Genomic DNA, 21,152 nt, shown 5'->3' with positions numbered 1-21,152 from the left:
CTAATATTTGCATAACATGCACCTCTTTCGATCTCAAAGAAAAGCTTCGCACCGCAATGGTCTCTAATCTCCAATTAGGTTCTGTTCTGGGATCCCACTGGAATTCTATGCGCCTGTCCCCTAAGATGCCATAAATTGTGGTCCAGTTTCCCAGCCAGCCATGGAAAGCACATGGGAAATCTTGCTGAAGTATGAGTAAGAGCCACCAAAAGGGAACATATTTATCTGCCTCGAATGCTGGGACCTGAGGAAAGCAAGTTTCATTACAGACAAATCAGGAAGGAGGTGCAGATTGCTTTTTATGTCACTCTGGAGTGGAGGTCTGCCATTGATCATTAAGGCCATTTCCTGCAATGCACTCACCAAAGTGATACTCACTTCGGAGTGGACAAAACTTAGGAAATGGCCAAGGGGAGCTCTGCTTACACTTTACACTCTCAGAATTTATTTGTATTAATTTCTTTATAGGGCAGTATAGAGACATGAGACCACATTGAAAAAGCAAAGCTTGTCATCCTGTGGCCTTGGGTCAAGAATAGAGATAGTGCTGCTCATGTCAGTTTCAACCTCCAGTGGCCAAGGGTTTGATCTGATGCTCTTTCAAGTTTTCCCCATAGCCTTTCTCAAGCTCAATGGCCAATAATCCCACAGGAGGAGATTTTAGGGCCCTCTCAAACTTCTGTTTTGCTAACTCTCCCCAGCCTGCTTCCTCTGCAAAAGTCACCACTTTGCCTGTGCATCTACCACCTCTTAGAGCTTTTGGAATCAGCCACGAATTGCAGTGCTGATTCCTTCCATGACCACATATTGTTTACAGGAAAACTCTTCTTCGTTATGCCTTGCCAGTCAGAGTGACGGTTTCATCTGCAACCTGGACCAGGTTCGGGAATGTTCTACACATAAATGTGAGCAAATGTCTTCTGTATTGAGAGACATGTACATTCTGTAAATGGACTCTATTGAAAAACCAATACATAGGGTACAGTTATGTCCTGACCCAGCTGGAAGGAGGCACTTCATTTCCATCTTTCAGAAAATTGGTGTAACACATTGATTTTCATAACAAAGAAAGCAGTTTTGTGTCTTCTACCAAAAGACTGTCATAGTAAGCAATAAATTGCCTCTTTGGAGTGAACAAATTAATAAGATATTTTCTAAATTTCAAAATAACAAAGACAGAACGATGTCTGTAATGCTAAGTGCATCCCCTTAGTTGCAGGACATTGTGTCTTGGACCACCTGAGCAATGACACATGGCAGCCGGTAGTCTGATTCACCTGGCAACCTGTTAAAAGAAAGTCTTGCACATGACAAGCTTTCAATAAGACACTGACAAGATGGCCAGGAAGCCAGCCTTAGCTGGCTTTTTCAGGTGTCCAGACATCTAGTCAACCTACCTCACCAACTCATCACCATGCTTACTGGAGTAAACCCAATCTCTTCCTTCCCCCCTGGAGATGGGAGAAGAGCCACTCACACGTTTGTATGGAATCCTCATTCCCCCTCGCTCTTTCCCCACATGGCGCTGTCCGCGAAATAAATAAACAAATCTTTATGTCACCCGGAAGTTCCTGGGTCAAATTACACAACTCGGACAATTTTGGGTCACTACAACCTTTTGTTTTTCTCTCCACCTTAAGCCTTCTGGGTGACCAACAGCTATCTAAAATTCATGTTGCTGCCATATGCTGTTATTCTGCTTCATCTTCCCAGTAAAGTTCAGTATTTTTCCCTAAAGTTTGGTTTATCAGTATCTCCAGCGTCTTTCTCCAGCTAGGGTCATGATCCCAGGTCCTGGGATCAAGTCCCACTCTGGACTTCCTGCTCTGCGGGAAGCCTGCTTCTGCCTCTGCCTCCCATCTCTTATGAATAAAAAAAGAAAATCTTTTAAAAAATTAAAAAAAACCATTTCTATCTTCCCACTTTTATAGATTAATTCTAGGAATTATTGCTATAATTCCAAGTGTCCTATCTCTTTCTTAAAAAGTCTACTCCAGGGAACCTGGGTGTCTCAGTTGATTAAATGTCTGACTCAAAATTTTGGCTCAAGTCATGATCTCAGGGTCATGGGATTGAGCCCTAGTGAGGCCTCTGTGCTCAATGGGGAGTCTGCTTCTCTCCTTTTCCCTTTGCCCCACCCCCCTACTCACATGTGCACACACGTGCTGTCTCTCTCTCAATAAATAAATGAACAAATCTTTAAAAAGTCTTCTCCAAAGGGAGTTTGAGAAATAGTCCAGTAAGGGGCTGGAAGAAAATATTATAAGTTTTATTCATATTTCATCTCATCCATTTATCTGTTTAGCTTTTGCATGTCATTTATAATGTGCATAATAATTTAGTAGAGTCTATAATTTATCAAAAATTTGCTTAAATTGGTGGTATGTACGCAAATATTTTTGTATGTATGTATGTATGTATTTACGTATTTATTTTTGTGAAAGAGAGGTGCACAGTAATAAAAGGAGATCACTGCTCCAGGGACCCAGATATTTCCCCAAGTCCTGTTTCCTCCCATTCCCTCTGGGCTTCATTAGACCCCCTTAACACCAATCTTGTCCCTAAAACACGCCCTCTGCAGCACCAAGTTCGAATGCTTAACTCGGGCCATCACTGCAGGCTGTACCGGGATGACCCTAGGGAAAAGGGTGGTGGGTCTCATGGGTTAGCTGTGTCACCTCCATGAACAGTCCTTTGTTCTGAACAGCTAGTGCAGCCCACGTTTGCAATCACAGGCTCTGGCAACAGAGTGGGCGTAGATCCCAGCTGGCCCCTCAGTAGCAATATGGCTTTGGGAAAGTTGTGTCATTTCTGGCCCAGACTTAAGGCTCATCCATAACGTGGAGGAGAAGACAGTGTGACCCTCAGTGGGCTGTTGAAAGGATCACGAGATGGTTCGACTCAGATGCTCCGAGGTACCCAGCACACAGTAGGCCCATAGTAGAAGAAAAAGTTGTTCTATTGATCTTATAGTTACTATTACTCATACTAACAAAACTGATCATTTGAGATGATTTTCAAGCGAAATGTCTTTGCCTGGATTTCTAAGATTAACCTACTTCAAAATGAATTCTGCTCTACTGTGAAAAACGAGCTAACCAGCAGGTTTCTTCTGGGTCTTTTCTGAACTTTTTAGGATCCTCTCTAGAGAAAAGTTCTAAAGGAAGGCAAAGTGCAGGAATACTCTTGCTTCAAAGGATGTGTAGGAAATGATTAATTTTGCCAAAAAACAGTGCCTTGAACATAAAAGATGTTTGACGAAGCTCACTGTAGACAGTGTATCCCTCCAGGATTCATAAGTTGAAAACTCAATGTCCAAAGGGACATAACTAGGAGATGGGGTCCTTGGGAGATGTTTAGGTCATGAGGGTGGAGTCCTCATGGGTGAGATTAGTGTCTCCATAAGAGAGACCCCACAGAGATCCTTCGCCTCCTCCACCTTGGAGGCTATAGGGAGAAGATTGTCATCTGTGACCCAGGAAGTGGGCACTTGAACAGACACGGAATCTTCCAGGGTCTTGATCGTAGACTTCCCAGCTTCCAGAACTGAGAGAAATAAGTATGTCTTTAAAGCACCTAGTTTATGGTGCTCTTGTTACATCAGCCCAAACTAAGATAAAGCTTGCCTCTTATACTGAAAAATAACACAAATGTTAACAACAATTAAAAAAAGGAACAATGTGGCCAATGACATGTAATGAACATCATATCTCCTCTACAGAGCCAAGAGCTTAATTAGTTTCGGGCAACTCAGTAGAGTATGATTAAACCAAAGAGCAGCAAGATGTCTAAATGCTCAAGTCCTCTGCCTCCTACTTTTCTGTCAAAACAAAAGAAAAGCCCTAGGCTGGTTTTGGTTGCCACCAAGCACAAAACAGCCAAATTCCAAATTAGAAAGCTCTGGGGTTTAATTGTGGGTGTATGGAATTACATAGAAGCTCTCTTTGATCATTCCAAAGGATGTTTCCCTCAAAGGTTACAAATACATCTCAGCCTACCAACCATCTCAGGCCTACCACAAAAATTATATATATATATACACTTTTAGCATTTTAAAATGTGTCTAAATTTCAGTTTCGGATCCAGTTTTGACTATTGTTATGGGCTTAGTTGGATGCCCTCAGATTCCTACATTGACGTCCTAACACCCAGCATCTCAGAATGTGGCAGTATTCAGAGACAGGATTTTTAAAGAGGTGATAAAGGGAAAACGAGCTCACTGGGGGTGGGCATCAAGCCAACAGGACTGTTGTGCTTACAGGAAGAAGAGATTAGGACACAGACAGTACAGACTGAAGGACAATCGTTTGAAGACAGAGTGGAGAACACAGCTCTCTGCAAGCCAAGGAGAGACGTTTGAGGAATCGAACCCTACTGCCACCTTGATCTTGGACTTCCAGCGCCCAGAACCATGAGAAAATAAACTGCATGTTGCCTAAGCCACCCGACTGTTGATATTTTGTTTACGACAGCCCGTGACTCAGAAATATGAGGACCTCCCCGCCCAGACTTTATCCTGAAGTTCTGTTTCAGCTTCAGGGGCTTGTGTAATACTACTGTATCAAGGAGGGAGGCTCCTGCCATTCCCTGCACTGGGTCATTGAGACACTGCACAGCTGTCCCCAGGGCTGGCTACATAATTTACAAGCCCCATGCAAAATGAAGATATAGGGCCCTTTGGGCAAAAACAGGGAGGAAGTGTTTGTTAAAGGTACTAAAATAGAAAGCTCATTTCCTCCATGGTCTGTCTTCTAAAGGGGCATGGCTGCTGTTTTCTATTTGCATTTAATGTCATTCCAAGCAAATAAAAATTTTAAAATGTGATTATGGGCATGATTCTTGCCATTCATCTTCGCAGGGTGCAATGTCAGTGTTAAATAATTCACGCAGGGATTCCACAGCTGGGGCACACCCACGTGCCCTCTTCTTATCAGAACCGTGGAAATCCTGAACAAGACCAGCTCTGCCATCTTTACCTCACCTGGGGACTCACACATGTTCCACCGACCCTGCCTCCCTCGGCTTCCTGATGAGTAAGGAACTTGACAGGATCAGGAGCTGGGGGCTGCCTTTCTTTCCCTTCCCTCCTAAGTCACCACTTCCAAGGCTTGGCTAACACAGGGAGTTGACATGAGTGAGAAAGGACAAGACAGGGTTCTGGGCTGCTCACAAGAGGCCACCGCCTCCTGCCGGTGCTCAGAGCAAGCTCTGGTCTGTAGGGAAGGCAAGCTCCGGTTGACTTGGTCATAGACGTCACGTGGTCAGCGAGTCTCGTTGACCACCACTCACGAGGTGTCCATTTCCATGCTGTGCTCACTGGGCAGGGCGAGCAGTACATGCAAATGAGGAGGCAAGGAATGGTGGATACCCACAGTGGGCTGTCCCCTCCGCTATGTACATGCTCCACTGTCCCACCTGTTATGCCCAAATAATGGGTCCATGATTAAAAGAGCGAGACTGATACAAAGCGAAGGTCAAACAAAGCTTTATTTCGCACCAAGCATCAAGAATCAAACTGACCAGCCAGGGCCGCTTTTCTTACAGAGAAGTCAACCCCTCTCTCCTTTACGGACTAGCTTTTAAGGACAAAGGCCATGTGGTTGGACGTGGTCATGCACAGGTGGCCAATGAAATTGTAACACACAGAGAAAACTGCACAGTGATGCTAGGTGACCAATTGAATTACAACTTACCTTAGAGTAGATATTTGACCTAGCCTATCACCTTGGTTAGGATTGGCGCCCCAAACCCTAACCCAAGCCCTGACCCTGACTCTGACCCTGACCTTGACTGTGATCCTTACCTGAACCCAAAACAAACCCTAAGCCTGGCAAGGACCCTGATGTGGACCCTGAACCTAAACCTAACTCTGACATTACCGTAAATATGACTAATACCTAACCATGACCCAGACCCTGACCCTAATCCTAACCCTGATGCTGATCTAACCCTGACCCTAACACTAACCCTGACACTGAATGTGAGCCTGAACCTAACTCTAACCCTAAACGTAACCCTGACCCTGACACTAACACGGTCCCTGACCCGAAACCTAACGCTGAACCTAACCCTAAAACTAACCCCTAACATTATCCCTGACACTGACCCTAACCCGGTTTAATCCTAACCCTCAACCTACCTCTAACCCTAACCCTAACCCCACTTTAACAATTATCCTACCCTCTCCCTGAACCTGACCATAACCCTAACTCTGAACTTTGCCTACGTCAGAACTTAACCTTAAAACTGACCCTGGCCTTGACCTTAACACTGACCCTAAACCTGACTGTAAACCTAACTCTGACCCAATCCGTAATCCTGAACACATTAGTAACCCTAAAGCTAACCCTGATCCTGAACCTACTCATGAAACAGAACCTAAACATAAAGCTGACCTTACGATAACCGTGTACCTAACCCTGACCCTGACCCTAACCCTGACACTAAACCTGTCCCAAACTTAACCCTGACCTGACATGACCTTGCCCCCAAACCAAAACTTGAACCTGACCCTAAAACTGACCATGACCCTGAACCTGACCCTAAACCTAACCATCAGCCTAACACTGACCCTGAGCCTGACTCTGACAGTAACGCTAACCCTGAACCTACTGTGATCCTGACCCTAAACCTAACCATGAACCTAACCCTAACCCTGACCCCACCCTAAACCTTATGCTAACCCTGACCCCAAAGACGTCTAACCATAACCTTGACCCCAAGTCATTCTTAACCCTTACCCTAACACTAAGCTGGTCAAAACCCAGCTCTGTTCCCTCCAGCGTGGACAACAGCTGCACCCAGGCCTCCAGGGGCTGGGGGGAGGCTATACGGGGGTCACTGGATGGGCACTGCATTGAGTGGAGTGTGAGCCTTGAGCAGCTTGGGGACCAGACGCTCAGGGAGCTCTGGTGGAGCAGGAAGTTCGGTAAGGAGCCCCCAGGCAGTGGTGACCTCACTTCCTTGACGACAGAGCCCAATGCAATTGGAACCCACGTATCACGACACCCCATTACAGAGAAAACCGCCATGCCCAGCTCATTTCTAGGCACATCCTAAAGAAAGCGACATGTTCTCTGCTGTACTAAAGCCGAGAGGATGCAGGGAAAAGAGAGCTCGCCCGCCAGACACATCCCCTCCCTGGCAAGTCATATCAGGTTTCCCCAACGCCGCAGGCCCTTTGGCTAATAAAATTAAAAGGTGACACCAGGGGCCTCAGAGTCAGAGAGTCCCACACATCTTATCCAATTGTGTAGCCCTAGGCCTCCTCCCTGTCTCTGTGTGTGTGTGTGTGTGCAAGTGCCTCTGGGTGTCTGTGTGTCTGTGTGTAATGAGGACCTTGCCATGCCATCTTGGGTGGAGATGCCCCAAGCAGGATCAGGCTGATGAGGGTTTAGATATCTGGTGGGCAAGTCATGTTCACACCCCAGTTTAAGGCTGGTTAAGTGGGATCTGGTGTAGGGTCTACACCCTTTTGCCCAGGGTTTATCCTGAGACCCTGAACGGATGGGTCCATGACCCAGGAGTGGGCTAACCCTAACAGTAACCACTAACCCTGACCCTGACCCTGACACTGACTGTGAGCCTGCCCCAAAACCTGACCCAAGCCCTAACCCTGACCCCGAACCTGACCCTGACTGTGATCCTGACCTGAACCCTAAACCTAAACCTAAGCCTGACACTGACCCTGATGTGGACCCTGAACCTAAACCTAACTCTGACATTACCATAACCATGACTCAAACCTAACCAGGACCCTGACCCTGACCCTAATCCTAACCCTGACGCTGACCTAACCCGGACCCTAACCCTACCCCTGACCATGACAGTGTGCTTGACCCTAACCCTGAACCTAATGGTAACTCTAACCATGACCCTAATAAGGACCCTGAACCTACACCTCATGCTGACCCTGAACCTAACACTAACCCCGACCCTAAACCAAACCCTAACCCTGACCTTACGCTGTCTAACCCTAACCCTAACCCTAACCATAACCCTACTTCTAACTCTAACCCAAACCCCAATCCCAAACCCTACCGCCAAAACCTAACTGGGACACTGAACCGAACATTGACCTGAACCAAATCCTGACCCTCAACCTGACCCTGGCCCTGACCTTTACCTGACCCTGACTCTGAACCTAATCCTAACCTTGACACTAACTCTGACCACTACATAGCCCTGTCCCTGACCCGAATGTGGACTTTAAACCAATACCTGAACCTGACCCTAAAAAGGACACTGGTGCTAAACTTCACCCTGACCCTGACCGAGACCATGACGATAACCTAACCCTGACCCTTACAGTGACCCCGACAATCAACTGAACACTAAACCTGACCCTGACTGTGAGACTGAACCTAACTCTGACCCTAAATGTAACCCTGACCCTGACACTAACATGGGCCCTCCCCCGAAACCTATCTCTGAACCTAACCCTAACACTAACCCCTAACACTACCATGGACCTGACCCTAACAAGTTCTAACCCTAACTGTCAACCTAACGCTAAACGTAGAACTAACCCTAAACATTAACAATAACCCTGACCCTATACCTGACTATGATCATAACCCTAACCCTGAACTTTGCCTATACCAGACCCTGACCCTAAACCTGAACCTGGCCCTGACCCTAAACCTAACCATGACCCTAACAATGACCACTACACAACCTTGTCCCTGACCCGAATGTGGACTTTAAACCAATACCTCATCCTGACCATAAACCTGACAGTGGCCCTAGACTTCACCCTGACCCCGACCCAGGCAAAGACCAGAAAACTAACCCTGACCCTAACAGTGACCCTGACCCTGAACCTAACACTAACCCTGACACTGAATGGGAGCCTGAACCTATCTCTAACCCTAAATGTAACCCTGACCCTGACACTAACACAGGCCCTGACCCGAAACCTAATGCTGAACCTAACCCTAAAACTAACCCCTAACATTATCCCTGACACTGACCCTACCCCGGTCTATCCCTAACCCACAACCTACCTCTAACCCTAAACCTAAACCCACTTTAACAATAATCCTGACCCTCTCCCTGACCCTGATCATAAACCTAACTCTGAACTTTGCCTTGTCATGACTTAAACTTAAACCTGACCCTGGCCTTGACCTTAATACTGACCCTATCCCTGACTGTAAACCTAACTCTGACCCAATCCGTGATCCTGAACAGAATGGTAAACATAAAGCTAACCCTGAACCTGAACGTACTCATGAAAGAGAACCTAAACATAAAGCTGACCTTACCATAACCATGAACCTAACCCTGACCCTGACCCTAACCCTGACACTAAACCTGTCCCAAACCTAACCCTGTCCCTGACATGAACCTTGCCCCCACACCAAAACTTGAACCTGACCCTAAATCTGACCATGACCCTGCCTGGACCTAAACCTAACCGTCAACCTAACACTGAACCTGACCCTGAATGTGACCCTAACGCTAACCCTGACCCTACTGTCATCCTGACCCTAAACCTAACCATGAACCTAACCCTAACCCTGACCCCTACCCTAAGCCATATGCGAACCCTAACCCCAAAGTCGTCTAACCCTAACCCTGACCCTACGTCTTTCTTAGCCCTAACCCTAACACTAAGCTGGTCTAAACCCAGCTCTGTTCCCTCCAGCGGGGACAACAGCTGCACCCAGGCCTCCTAGGGACTCTGAGGAGGCTTTATGGAGGTCACTGGATGGGCACTGCATTGAGTGGAGTGTGAGCCTTGAGCAGCTTGGGGACCGGCCGCTCAGGGAGCTCTGGTGGAGCAGGAAGTTCGGTAAGGAGCCCCCAGGCAGTGGTGACCTCACTTCCCTGACGACAGAGCCCAATGCAATTGGAACCCACGTATCACGACACCCCATTACAGAGAAAACCCCCTGTGCAGATCATTTCTAGGCACATCCTAAAGGAAGCGACATGTTCTCTGCTGTACTAAAGCCGAGAGGATGCAGGGAAAAGAGAGCTCGCCCGCCAGACACGTCCCCTCCCTGGCAAGTCATATCAGGTTTCCCCAACGCCGCAGGCCCTTTGGCTAATAAAATTAAAAGATGACACCAGGGGGCTCAGAGTCAGAGACATTATCCAATTGTGTAGCCCTAGGTCTTCTCCCTGTGTCTCTGTGTGTGTGTGTGTGCGAGTGCCTCTGGGTGTCTGTGTTTCTGTGTGTAAAGAGGACCTTGCCATGCCATCGTGGGGGGAGATGCCCCAAGCAGGATTAGGCTGATGAGGGGGTAGATGTCTGGTGGGCAAGTCATGTTCACACCCCAGTTTAAGGCTGGTTAAGTCGTATGGGGTGTAGGGTCTACCCCCTTCTGCCCAGGGTTTATCCTGAGACCCTGAAGGGATGGGTCCATGACCCAGGAGCAGGGCTAACCCTAAGAGTAACCACTAATCCTGACCCTGACAGTGACTGTGTGCCTGCCTCAAACCCTCACCCAAGCCCTGATCATGACCCTGACCCTGAACCTGACTGTGATCCTGACCTGAACCTTAAACCTAAACCTAAGCCTGACCCTGACTCTGATGTGGACCCTGAACCTAAACCTAACTCTGACATTACCGTAACCATGACTCAAACAGAACCAGGACCCTGACCCTGACCCTAATCCTAACCATGACGCTGACCTAACCCGGACACAAACCCTACCCCTGACCATGACAGTGTGCTTGACCCTAACCCTAAACCTAATGGTAACTCTAACCATGACCCTAATAAGGACCCTGAAACTACCCATCATGCTGACCCTGACCTTAACACTAACCCCTAACCTAAACCAAACCTAACCGTGAACTTACTCTGTCTATCCCTAACCCTAACCATAACCCTACTTCTAACTCTAACCCTAACCCCAATCCCAAACCCTACCGCCAAAACCTAAGTGTGACACTGAACCGAACATTGACCCTATACCAAAGCCTGACCCTCAACCTGACCCTGGCCCTGACGTTTACCTGACCCTGACTCTGAACGTAATCCTAACCTTGACACTAACCCTGACCACGACATAGCCCTGTCCCTGATCTGATGTGGACTTTAAACCAATACCTGATCCTGACCCTAAACCGGACACTGGCGCTAAACTTCACCCTGACCCTGACCCAGACCATGACGATAACCTAACCCTGACCCTTACAGTGACCCCGACAATCAACTGAACACTAAACCTGACCCTGACTGTGAGACTGAACTCTACTCAAACCCTCAATGTAACCCTGAACCTGACACTAACATGAGCCCTCCCCCGAATCCTATTTCTGAACATAACCCTAACACTAACCCCTAACCCTACCACAGAACCCTGATCCTAACAAGTTCTAACCCTAATCGTCAACCTAACGCTAAACGTAGAACTAACCCTAAACATTAACAATAACCCTGACCCTATACCTGACTATGATCATAACGCTAACCCTGAAATTTGCCTATAATAGACCCTGACCCTTAACCGGACACTGTCCCTGACCCTTAACTTAACCATGACCCTAATAATGACCACTACATAACCCTGTCCCTGACCCCAATGTGGAATTTAAACCAACCCTGATCCTGACCTTAAACCTGACACTGGCTGTAGTCTTCACCCTGACCCCGACCCAGGCAAGGACCAAAAACCTAAGCCTGACCCTAAAAGTGGCCCTTACCCTGAACCTAACACTAACGCTGACAATAAATGGGAGCCTGACCCAATCTCTAACCCTAAACGTAAGCCTGACCCTGACATTAACACAGGCCCGACCCGAAACCTAACGCTGAACCTAACCCTAAAAGTAACCCCTAACATTATCCCTGAAACTAACCCTAACCCGGTCTAACCATCACTTGCAACCTACCTCTAACCCTAAACCTAACCCCACTTTAACAATAATCCTGACCCTCTCCCTGACCCTGATCATAACCTTAAGTCTGAACTTTGCCTATTTCAGACCTTAACCTTAAACCAGACCCTGGCCTTGGCCTTAATACTGATCCTAACCCTGTCCCAAACCGAACCCTAACCCTGACATGAATCTTGCCTGACACTAACACAGGCCGTACCCCGAATCCTATCGCTGAACCTAACCCTAACACTAACCCCTAACCCTACCACGAACTGTGACCCTAACAAGTTCTAAACCTAACCGTCATCCTAACGCTAACCCTAACACTAACCCTAAACTTTAACAATAACCCTGACCCTATACCTGACTATGATCATAACCCTACCCCTGAACTTTGCCTATACCAGACGCTGACCCTAAACCAGACTCTGGCCCTGACCCTAAACTAACCATGATTATAACACTTACCTCTACATAACCCTGTCCCTGACCCGAATGTGGACTTTAAACCAATACCTGATCTTAACCGTAATCCTGACAATGGCCCTAGACTTCACCCTGACCCTGACACAGGTAAAGACCATAAACCTAACGCTGACCCAAACAGAGAATCTGAACATGACCATAACAATAAACCTGACACTGAATGGGAGCCTGAGCCTAACTCTAACCCTAACCGTAGCCTGACCCTGACAATAACACGGGCCCTGACCCTAAACTTAACGCTGAACCTAACCCTAAAACTAACCCCTAACATTATCCCTGACACTGAGCCTAACCCGGTCTAACCCTAACCCTCAAACTACCTCTAATCCTAACTCTAACCCAACTTTTTTTTTTTTTTTTTTTTTTTTTTTTTTTTTTTTTTTAAAGATTTTATTTATCAGAGAGAGAGCGAGAGCGAGCGAGCATAGGCAGACAGAATGGCAGGCAGAGGCAGAGGGAGAAGCAGGCTCCCCACCGAGCAAGGAGCCCGATGCGGGACTCGATCCCAGAACTCTGGGATCATGACCTGAGCTGAAGGCAGCTGCTCAACCAACTGAGCCACCCAGGCGTCCCTCTAACCCAACTTTAACAATAATCCTGACCCTCTCCCTGACACTGATCATAACCCTAACTCTGAACTTTGCCTATGTCAGAACTTAACCTTAAACCTGACCCTGGCTTTGACCTTAACACTGACCCTAACCCTGACTGTAAACCTAATTCTGACCCAATCTGTGATCCTGAACAGAATCGTAACCCTAAAGCTAACACTGATCCTGAACCTACTCATAAAACAGAACCTAAACAAAAAGCTGACCTTACCATAACCGTAAACCTAATCCTGACCCTGACCCTAACCCTGACACTAAACCTGTCCCAAACCTAACCTGACCCTGACATGAACCTTGACCCAAAACCAAAATATGAACCTGACCCTAAACCTGACCATGACCCTGAACCTGACCCTAAACCTAACCGTCACCCTAACACTGACCCTGACCCTGACTCTGAGCGTAATGCTAACCCTGACCCTACTGTGAGCCTCACCCTAAACCTAACCATGAACCTAACCCTAACCCTGACCCCTACCCTAAGCCTTACATAACCCTGAACCCTGACCCTAAGTCATTCTTAACCCTAACCCTAACAGTAACCTGGTCGAAACCCAGCTGTGTTCCCTCCAGCGGGGACAACAGCTGCACCCAGGCCTCCCAGGGGCGGGAGGAGGCTGTATGGGGGTCATTGGATGGACACTGCATTGAGTGGAGTGTGAGCATTGAGCAGCTTGGGGACCGGCGGCTCAGGGAACTCTGGTGAAGCAGGAAGTTCGGTAAGGAACCCCCAGGCAGTGGTGACCTCACTTCCCTGATGACAGAGCCCAACGGAATTGGAACCCACTTATCCAGGCACCCCATTACAGTGAAAACCGCCGTGCCCAGCTCATTTCTAGGCACATCCTAAAGGAAGCGACATGTTCTTCTGCTGTACTGAAGCCAAGAGGATGCAGGGGGAAGAGAGCTCGCCCTCCAGACACGTCCCCTCCCTGGCAGGTCATATCAGGTTTCCCAACGCCTCAGGCCCTTTGGCTAATAAAATCAAAAGGGGACAGCAGGGGGCTCAGAGTCAGAGAGTCCCACACCGTCTGATCGACCGGTGTAGCCCTAGGTCTCCTCCCTGTCTCTGTGTGTGTGTGTGCGTGTGTCCCTCTGGGTGTCTGTGTGTCTGTGTGTAAAGAGCACCTGGCCATTCCATCCTGGGTGGAGATGCCACAAGCAGGATCAGGCTGATGAGGGGTTAGATGTCTGGTGGGCAAGTCATGTTCACACCCAAGTTTAAGGCAGCTTAAGTGGGATGGGGTGTAGGGTCTACACCCTTCTGCCCAGGGTTTATCCTGAGACCCTGAAGGGATGGGTCCATGACCCAGGAGCGGGGCTAACCCTAACAGTAACCACTAACCCTGACCCTGACCCTGACACTGACTGTGAGCCTGCCCCAAAACCTGACCCAAGTCCTGACACTGACCCCGACCTTACCCTGACTGTGATCCTGACCTGAACCCTAAACCTAAACCTAAGCCTGACACTGACCCTGATGTGGACCCTGAACCTAAACCTAACTCTGACATTACCGTAACCATGACTCATACCTAACCATGACCCTGACCCTGACCCTAATCCTAACCATGACACTAACACTGACCACTACATAACTGTGTCCATGACCCGAATGTGGACGTTAAACCAATACCTGAACCTGACCCTAAACCGGACACTGGCGCTAAACTTCACCCTGATCCTGACCCAGACCATGACCATAAACCTAACCCTGACCCTAAGAGTGACCCCGACCCTGACCTGAACACTAAATCTGACCCTGACTGTGAGCCTGACCCTAACTCTAACCCTAAAGGTAACCCAGACCCTGACACTAACAAGGGCCATACCCCGAATCCTATCGCTGAACCTAACCCTAACACTAACCCCTAACCCTACCACGGACCCTGACCCTAACAAGTTCTATCCCTAACAGTCAACCTAATGCTAACCCTAACACTAACTCTAAACTTAACAATAACCCTAACCTGACTATGATCATGACCCTACACTAGAACTTTGCCTATACCAGACACTGACCCTAAACCTGACTCTGGCCCTGACCCTAAACCTAACCATGATTCTAACACTTACCACTACATAACCCTGTCCCTGACCTGAATGTGGACTTTAAACCAATACCTGATCTTGACCGTAATCCTGACACTAGCCTAGACTTCACCCTGACCCTGACCCAGGTAAAGACCATAAACCTAACGCTGACCCTAACAGAGATGCTGACTCTGACACTAACAATAGCGCTGACACTGAATGGGAGCCCGAACCTAACTCTAACCCTAACCGTAACCCTGACCCTGACACTAACATGGGCCATGACCCGAAACATAACGCTGAACCTAACGCTAAAACTAACCACTAACATTATCCCTGACACTGACCCTAACCCGGTCTAACCCTAACCCTCAACCTACCTCTAACCCTAACCCTAACCCCACTTTAACAATAAACCTGACCCTCTCCCTGACCCTAATCATAACCCTAACTCTGAACTTTGCCTATGTCAGACCTTAACCTTAAACCTGACCCTGGCCTTGACCTTATCACTGACCCTAACCCTGTCTGTAAACCTAACTCTGACCCACTCCGTGATTCTGAACAGAATCGTAACCCTAAAGCTAACCATGATCCTGAACCTACTCATAAAACAGAACCTAAACATAAAGCTGACCTAACCCTAACCCTGACACTAAACCTGTCCCAAACCTAACCTTGACCCTGACATGAACCTTGCCCGAAAACCAAAACTTGAACCTGACCCTAAACCTGAGCATGACCCTGAACCTGACCCTAAACCTAACCGTCAACCTAACAGTGACCCTGAACCTGACTCTGAGCGTAACGCTAACCCTGACCCTACTATGAGCCTGACCCTAAACCTAACCATGAACCTAACCCTAACCCTGACCCCTACCCTAAGCCTTACGCTAACCCTGACCCCAACGACGTCTAGCTCTAACCCTAACCCTAAGTCTTTCTTAACACTAACCTGGTCTAAACCCAGCTCTGTTCCCTCCAGCGGGGACAACAGCTGCACCCAGGCCTCCCAGGGGCTGGGGGAGGCTGTACGGGGATCACTGGATGGGCTCTGCATTGAGTGGAGTGTGAGCCTTGAGCAGCTTGGGGACCGGCGGCTCAGGGAGCTCTGGTGCAGCAGGAAGTTCGGTAAGGAGCCCCCAGGCAGTGGTGACCTCACTTCCTTGACGACAGAGCCCAACGGAATTGGAACCCATGTATCCAGGCACCCCATTACAGAGAAAACTGTCGTGCCCAGCTCATTTACAGGCACATCCTAAAGGAAGCGACATGTTCTTCTGCTGTACTGAAGCCCAGAGGATGCAGGGAGAAGAGAGCTCGCCCGCCAGACATGTCCAATCCCTGGCATGTCATGTCAGATTTCCCCAACATCTCAGGCCCTTTGGCTAATAAAATCAAACGGGACACCAGGGGGCTCAGAGTAAGAGAGTCCACACCTTCTGATCAACCGGTGTAGCCCTAGGTCTCCTCCTCGTCTCTCTCTCTGTGAGTGTATGTGTGTGTTTGTGTGTGTGTGTTCAGCTCTGGGTGTCTGTGTGTCTGTGTGTAAAGAGGACCTGGCCATGCCATCATGGGTGGAGATGCCCCAAGCAGGATCAGGCTGATGAGGGGTTAAGTGTCTGGTGGGCAAGTCATGTTCACACCCCAGTTTAAGGCTGGTTAATTGAAATCGAGTGTAGGGTCTACACACTTCTGCCCACAGTTTATCCTGAGACCCTGAAGGGATGGGTCCATGACCCAGGAGCGGGGCTAACACTAAGTGTAACAACTAACACTGACCCTGACACTGATTGTGAGCCTGCCCCAAACCCTCACCCAAGCCCTGACCATTACCCTGACCCTGAACCTGACTGTGATCCTGACCTGAACCCTAAACCTAAACCTAAGCCTGACACTGACCCTGATGTGGACCCTGAACCTAAATCTAACTCTGACATTACCGTAACCATGACTCATACCTAACCATGACCATGGCCCTGACCCTAATCCTAACCCTGACGCTGACCTAACCCTGACCCTAACCTTACCCCTGACCGTGACTGTGAGCCTGACGCTAATCCTAAACCTAAAGGTAACTCTAACCATGACCCTCTATGGACCCTGAACCTAAACCTAACACTGACCCTGACACTAACACTAACCCCTACCCTAAACCAAACCCTAATCCTGACCTTACGCTATCCCTAACCCTAACCATAACCCTACTATTAACTCTAACCCTACCCGAATCCCAAACACTATCACCAAAACCTAACTGTGACACTGAACCAAACATTGACCCTAAACCAAAGCATGACCCTAAACCTGACCCTGGCCCTGACCTTCACCAGACCCTGACCCTGATACTGACCCTAATCCTAATCATGACACTAACACTGACATCTACATAACCCTGTTCCTGACCCGAATGTGGACTTTAAACCAATACCTGAACCAGACCCTTAAAAGACACTTGTGCTAAACTTCACCCTGACCCTGACCCAGACCATGTCATTAACCTACCCTTGACCCTAACAGTGAACCCGACCCTGACCTGAACACTAAACCTGACCCTGACTGTGAGCCTGACCCTAACTCTAACCCTAAATGTAACCCAGACCCTGACACTAACACGGGCTTTACACCGAATCCTATTGCTGAACCTAACCCTAACACTAACCCCTAACCCCTAACCCTGACCCCAACGACGTCTAACCCTAACCCTCTGCCTGTCCTCCGTCCACTTGTGATCTCTCTCTGTCAAATAAATAATAAATAAAACCTTAAAAAAAAAGAATGACTCTACTTTTAAATAATAGCTTAAAAGGGGCACCTGGGTGGCTCAGTGGGTTAAAAAGACTTGTAGACCAGTGGGATAGAGTAGAGTGCCCAGATACGGACCATCAACTCTATGGTCAAAAAATCTTTGACAAAGCAGAGAAAATTTCACAGTGGAAAAAAGACAGCCTCTTCAATCAATGGTGCTGGAAAAATTGGACAGCTATGTATGGAAGAATGACACTCAACCATTCTCTTATACCATACATAAAGATAAATTCGAAATGGACAAACGACCTCAACGTGAGGCAGGAATCTATCAAAATCCTAGAGGAGAACATAGGCAGTAACCTCTTGGACACTGGCCACAGCAAAGACATGTCCCCAAAGACAAAGGAAAAAAAAGCAAAAATGAACTTTTGGGACTTCATCAAGACAAAAGTTTCTGCACAGCAAAGGAAACCGTCAACAAAATGAAGAGACAACCCACGGAATGGGAGAAGATTTTCACAAATGACATTACAGATAAAGGGCTGATATCCAAGATCTATAAAGAACTCCTCAAACTCAACACACAAAAAAACAGATAATCATGTCAAAAAATGGGCAGAAGACATGAACAGACCCTTCTCCAAAGAAGACATACAAATGGCAAACAGATGCATGAGAAAATGTTCATCATCATTAGCCATCAGGGAGATTCAAATCAAAAGCACATTGGGATACCACCTTACACAGTTAGAAGGGCCAAAATTAACAAGGCAATAAACAACAAGTGTTGGAGAGGATGTGGAGAATGGGGAACCTCCTTACACTATTGGTGAGAATGCCAGTTGGTGCAGCTACTTTGGGATACAGTGTGGAGACTCCTTAAGAAATTAAAATTAGAGCTACCCTATGACCCTGCAATTGCACTACTGAGTATTTACCGCTAAGATACAGATGCAGTGAAAAGAAGGGACATCTGTACCCTAATGTTTATAGCAGCAATGGCCACAGTCATTAAACATTGGAAAGAAACAAGATGACCTTCAATGGATGAACGGATAAAGAAGATATGATCCATTTTTACAATGGAGTATTATGCTTCCTTCTGAAAGGAAGGATACCCAACTTTTGTATCAACATGGACGGGACTGGAGGAGATAATCCTGAGTGGAATAATTCAAGCAGAGATTGTCAATTTTCATATGGTTTCACTTAATTGTGGAGCATAAAAAATAACACAGAAGACACTGGGTGATCAAGAGGAGAAGTGAGTGGGGGGAAATTGGAGGAGGAGACAAACCATGAGAGACTCTGAGAAACAAACTGAGAGTTTTGAGGGGAGGGGGCAGAGGGTTGGGTAAGCCTGTTAATGGGAGTTATGGAGGGCACATATTGCATGGAGCACTGGGTGTGGTGCATAAACAGTGAATTTTGGAACCCTGAAAAAAATAAAATAAAAATGACAACAACAACTCCTTTTCCCAACATGTGGTAGGAGTCCCCCAAATGATTGGAAGCAGCCTCCATTAGAGATCAATCCACTGCATGTTGAAGGTCCTCCCACTTCAAAAAGACCAAGAAATATCCAATCCCAAAACAAAGTAAGGGCCAGCTCCACCTCATGGAATACCACCTGCTCTCCTTTGGATAGTGTGCTGTTGCTTTAATAAACCTGCCTTCTGCTTTCACTTGGGCATTGATCTCTAATTCTCACGGGCCAACAATAAAAATAATGATGGTTTACCATTACAATTCATAGAAAAGGAGGTACAGGGAAATTGAATGAAAGGGAAAAACAAAGTAGGTTCATAAGTCAATCTTCCTTGTAAAAAAATTAACCTGAAAGTGCGTTTCTGCCACCTCTCTCCTGTTTGATATGATAAAGAATGACCACGAGACATGAATTATAGTTCGGGATTTTGAAAAGCATAATAGCTTTATACCAACACTTGAGATTTTTTTTATTTTTTTATTTATTTATTTATTTATTGCTAACAAGATAGCTTGATTTGATATGCGGTTCCTGACAACCAACCTCAGAAGAAATTCCATCTTCATGAGAAGTCAGAAAGAACCACAAACCAAACCTCAAAATAGATTCAAAGAGAAAATACTCTTAAAAATATTTCCCTTCCTGGGCCACCCGAGTAGCTCTGTGAGTTTGGCTCACTGGCCTTTGCGTTCGGCTCAGGTCATGAATCTAGGGTCCTGGGATTGAGCCCCATGTCTGGATCTCTGCTCAGCAGGGAGCCTGCTTCCACTTCTCTCTCTGCCTGCTCTCTGCCTACTTGTGATCTCTGTCTGTCAAATAAATAAATAAAATCTTTAAAAAAAAAAATTTCCCTTGGGCACCTGGGTGGCAGAGTGAGTTAAAGCCTCTGCCTTCGGCTCAGGTCATGATTCCAGGGTCCTGGGATCAAGCCCCACATCAGGCTCACTCCTCAGCAGGGAGCCTGTTTCTTCCTCTCTCTCTGCCTGCCTCTCCTCCTACTTGTGATCTCTATCAAATAAATAAAATCTTTAAAACTAAAATTTCCCTTCCTATCAGAAGCAGACCAAACCACTAACAAATTCCCCAGAAAGCATCTAAAAGGTTATACTTTCTTCAGACACCCAGCAGGACCTTCTTCTCTGGGCCTGGTATTTCTTCAATAGCCTATTCCAGAGAATAAGACACTAAACTACTGAGCACCAAGGGCCTCAGAACCACGAAAGAGATGATGAGGGGCACAAAGCACGCCTCTGGTCACCAAGAGGGTACGTAAACATTTGCTGCTTTTCTGCATTTTTCAAAACTGAGTTTTTAGCTGGTGGCAGCTCTTTAGGATAAATTGCTGATACCATATAGTAAAAGCCATTATATGATCTTTTACAAACCATTTCCTATCTTTGCAATCTCATGTGCCAAGACAGACACGGATTATTTAAAACCCTGAAGAGAGTGCTATTGTATTTAAATTGCCTGTAACCTTCGTGTAATAGATTTATGATTGATGATAGATTTATTTAAAATATAACTGTTTTAAATATTTATTCTTCGTAAACGATTTCAAACTATGCTCATTTAAGTAACTTGGTGCATAATCCCATTTCTATTAAAACATAGTGCAAGGACCAATGCCACGCTTCCGCGAGAACCCCAAGCTCTTTTTCTAGAATGGCCATATGCGTATGTATCAGGCGTCCTCTTTTCAGTCCCTTTGTGGAGCACCTACCATGGAGGTCATGTAATAACCAATAACCAAAAAACAAACAAAAAACCCAAATATCCAGGTCGAAGTGATTCGCGCGTGCCATCATGCAATGGCGGACCCTGCCTGGAGACTAGGAGACTGCTCAAAGAGATCGCGGGCAGGCATCTCAGCCCAGGCCTGTGCTGGGGAAGCTGGTTCCCGGCTTTGGGCATAATCAGGAAGCCAGCGAAGTGACCGGAGA

General features: G+C 47.1%; 1 protein-coding gene across 1 annotated transcript in view; it reads left to right on the top strand.

Annotated features, from left to right (window-relative positions):
• LOC131816541 (conserved oligomeric Golgi complex subunit 2-like) overlaps window positions 1-4,466 on the top strand; it is a 449,889-nt gene extending 445,423 nt beyond the window's left edge. The window contains exon 5 of the mRNA XM_059149361.1: window positions 4,262-4,466. Within this exon, the coding sequence (XP_059005344.1) occupies window positions 4,262-4,415 (154 nt within the window). The 3' untranslated portion in view covers window positions 4,416-4,466. The remainder of the gene's footprint in view (window positions 1-4,261) is intronic.
• The last annotated feature ends 16,686 nt before the right edge of the window (window positions 4,467-21,152 follow it).

Source organism: Mustela lutreola, chromosome 15 (genome assembly GCF_030435805.1).
Source record: "Mustela lutreola isolate mMusLut2 chromosome 15, mMusLut2.pri, whole genome shotgun sequence".
Classification (NCBI taxonomy): domain Eukaryota; kingdom Metazoa; phylum Chordata; class Mammalia; order Carnivora; family Mustelidae; genus Mustela; species Mustela lutreola.
Note: the sequence above shows the minus strand (reverse complement) of the source record. Positions and strands in the feature narration are given on the sequence as shown.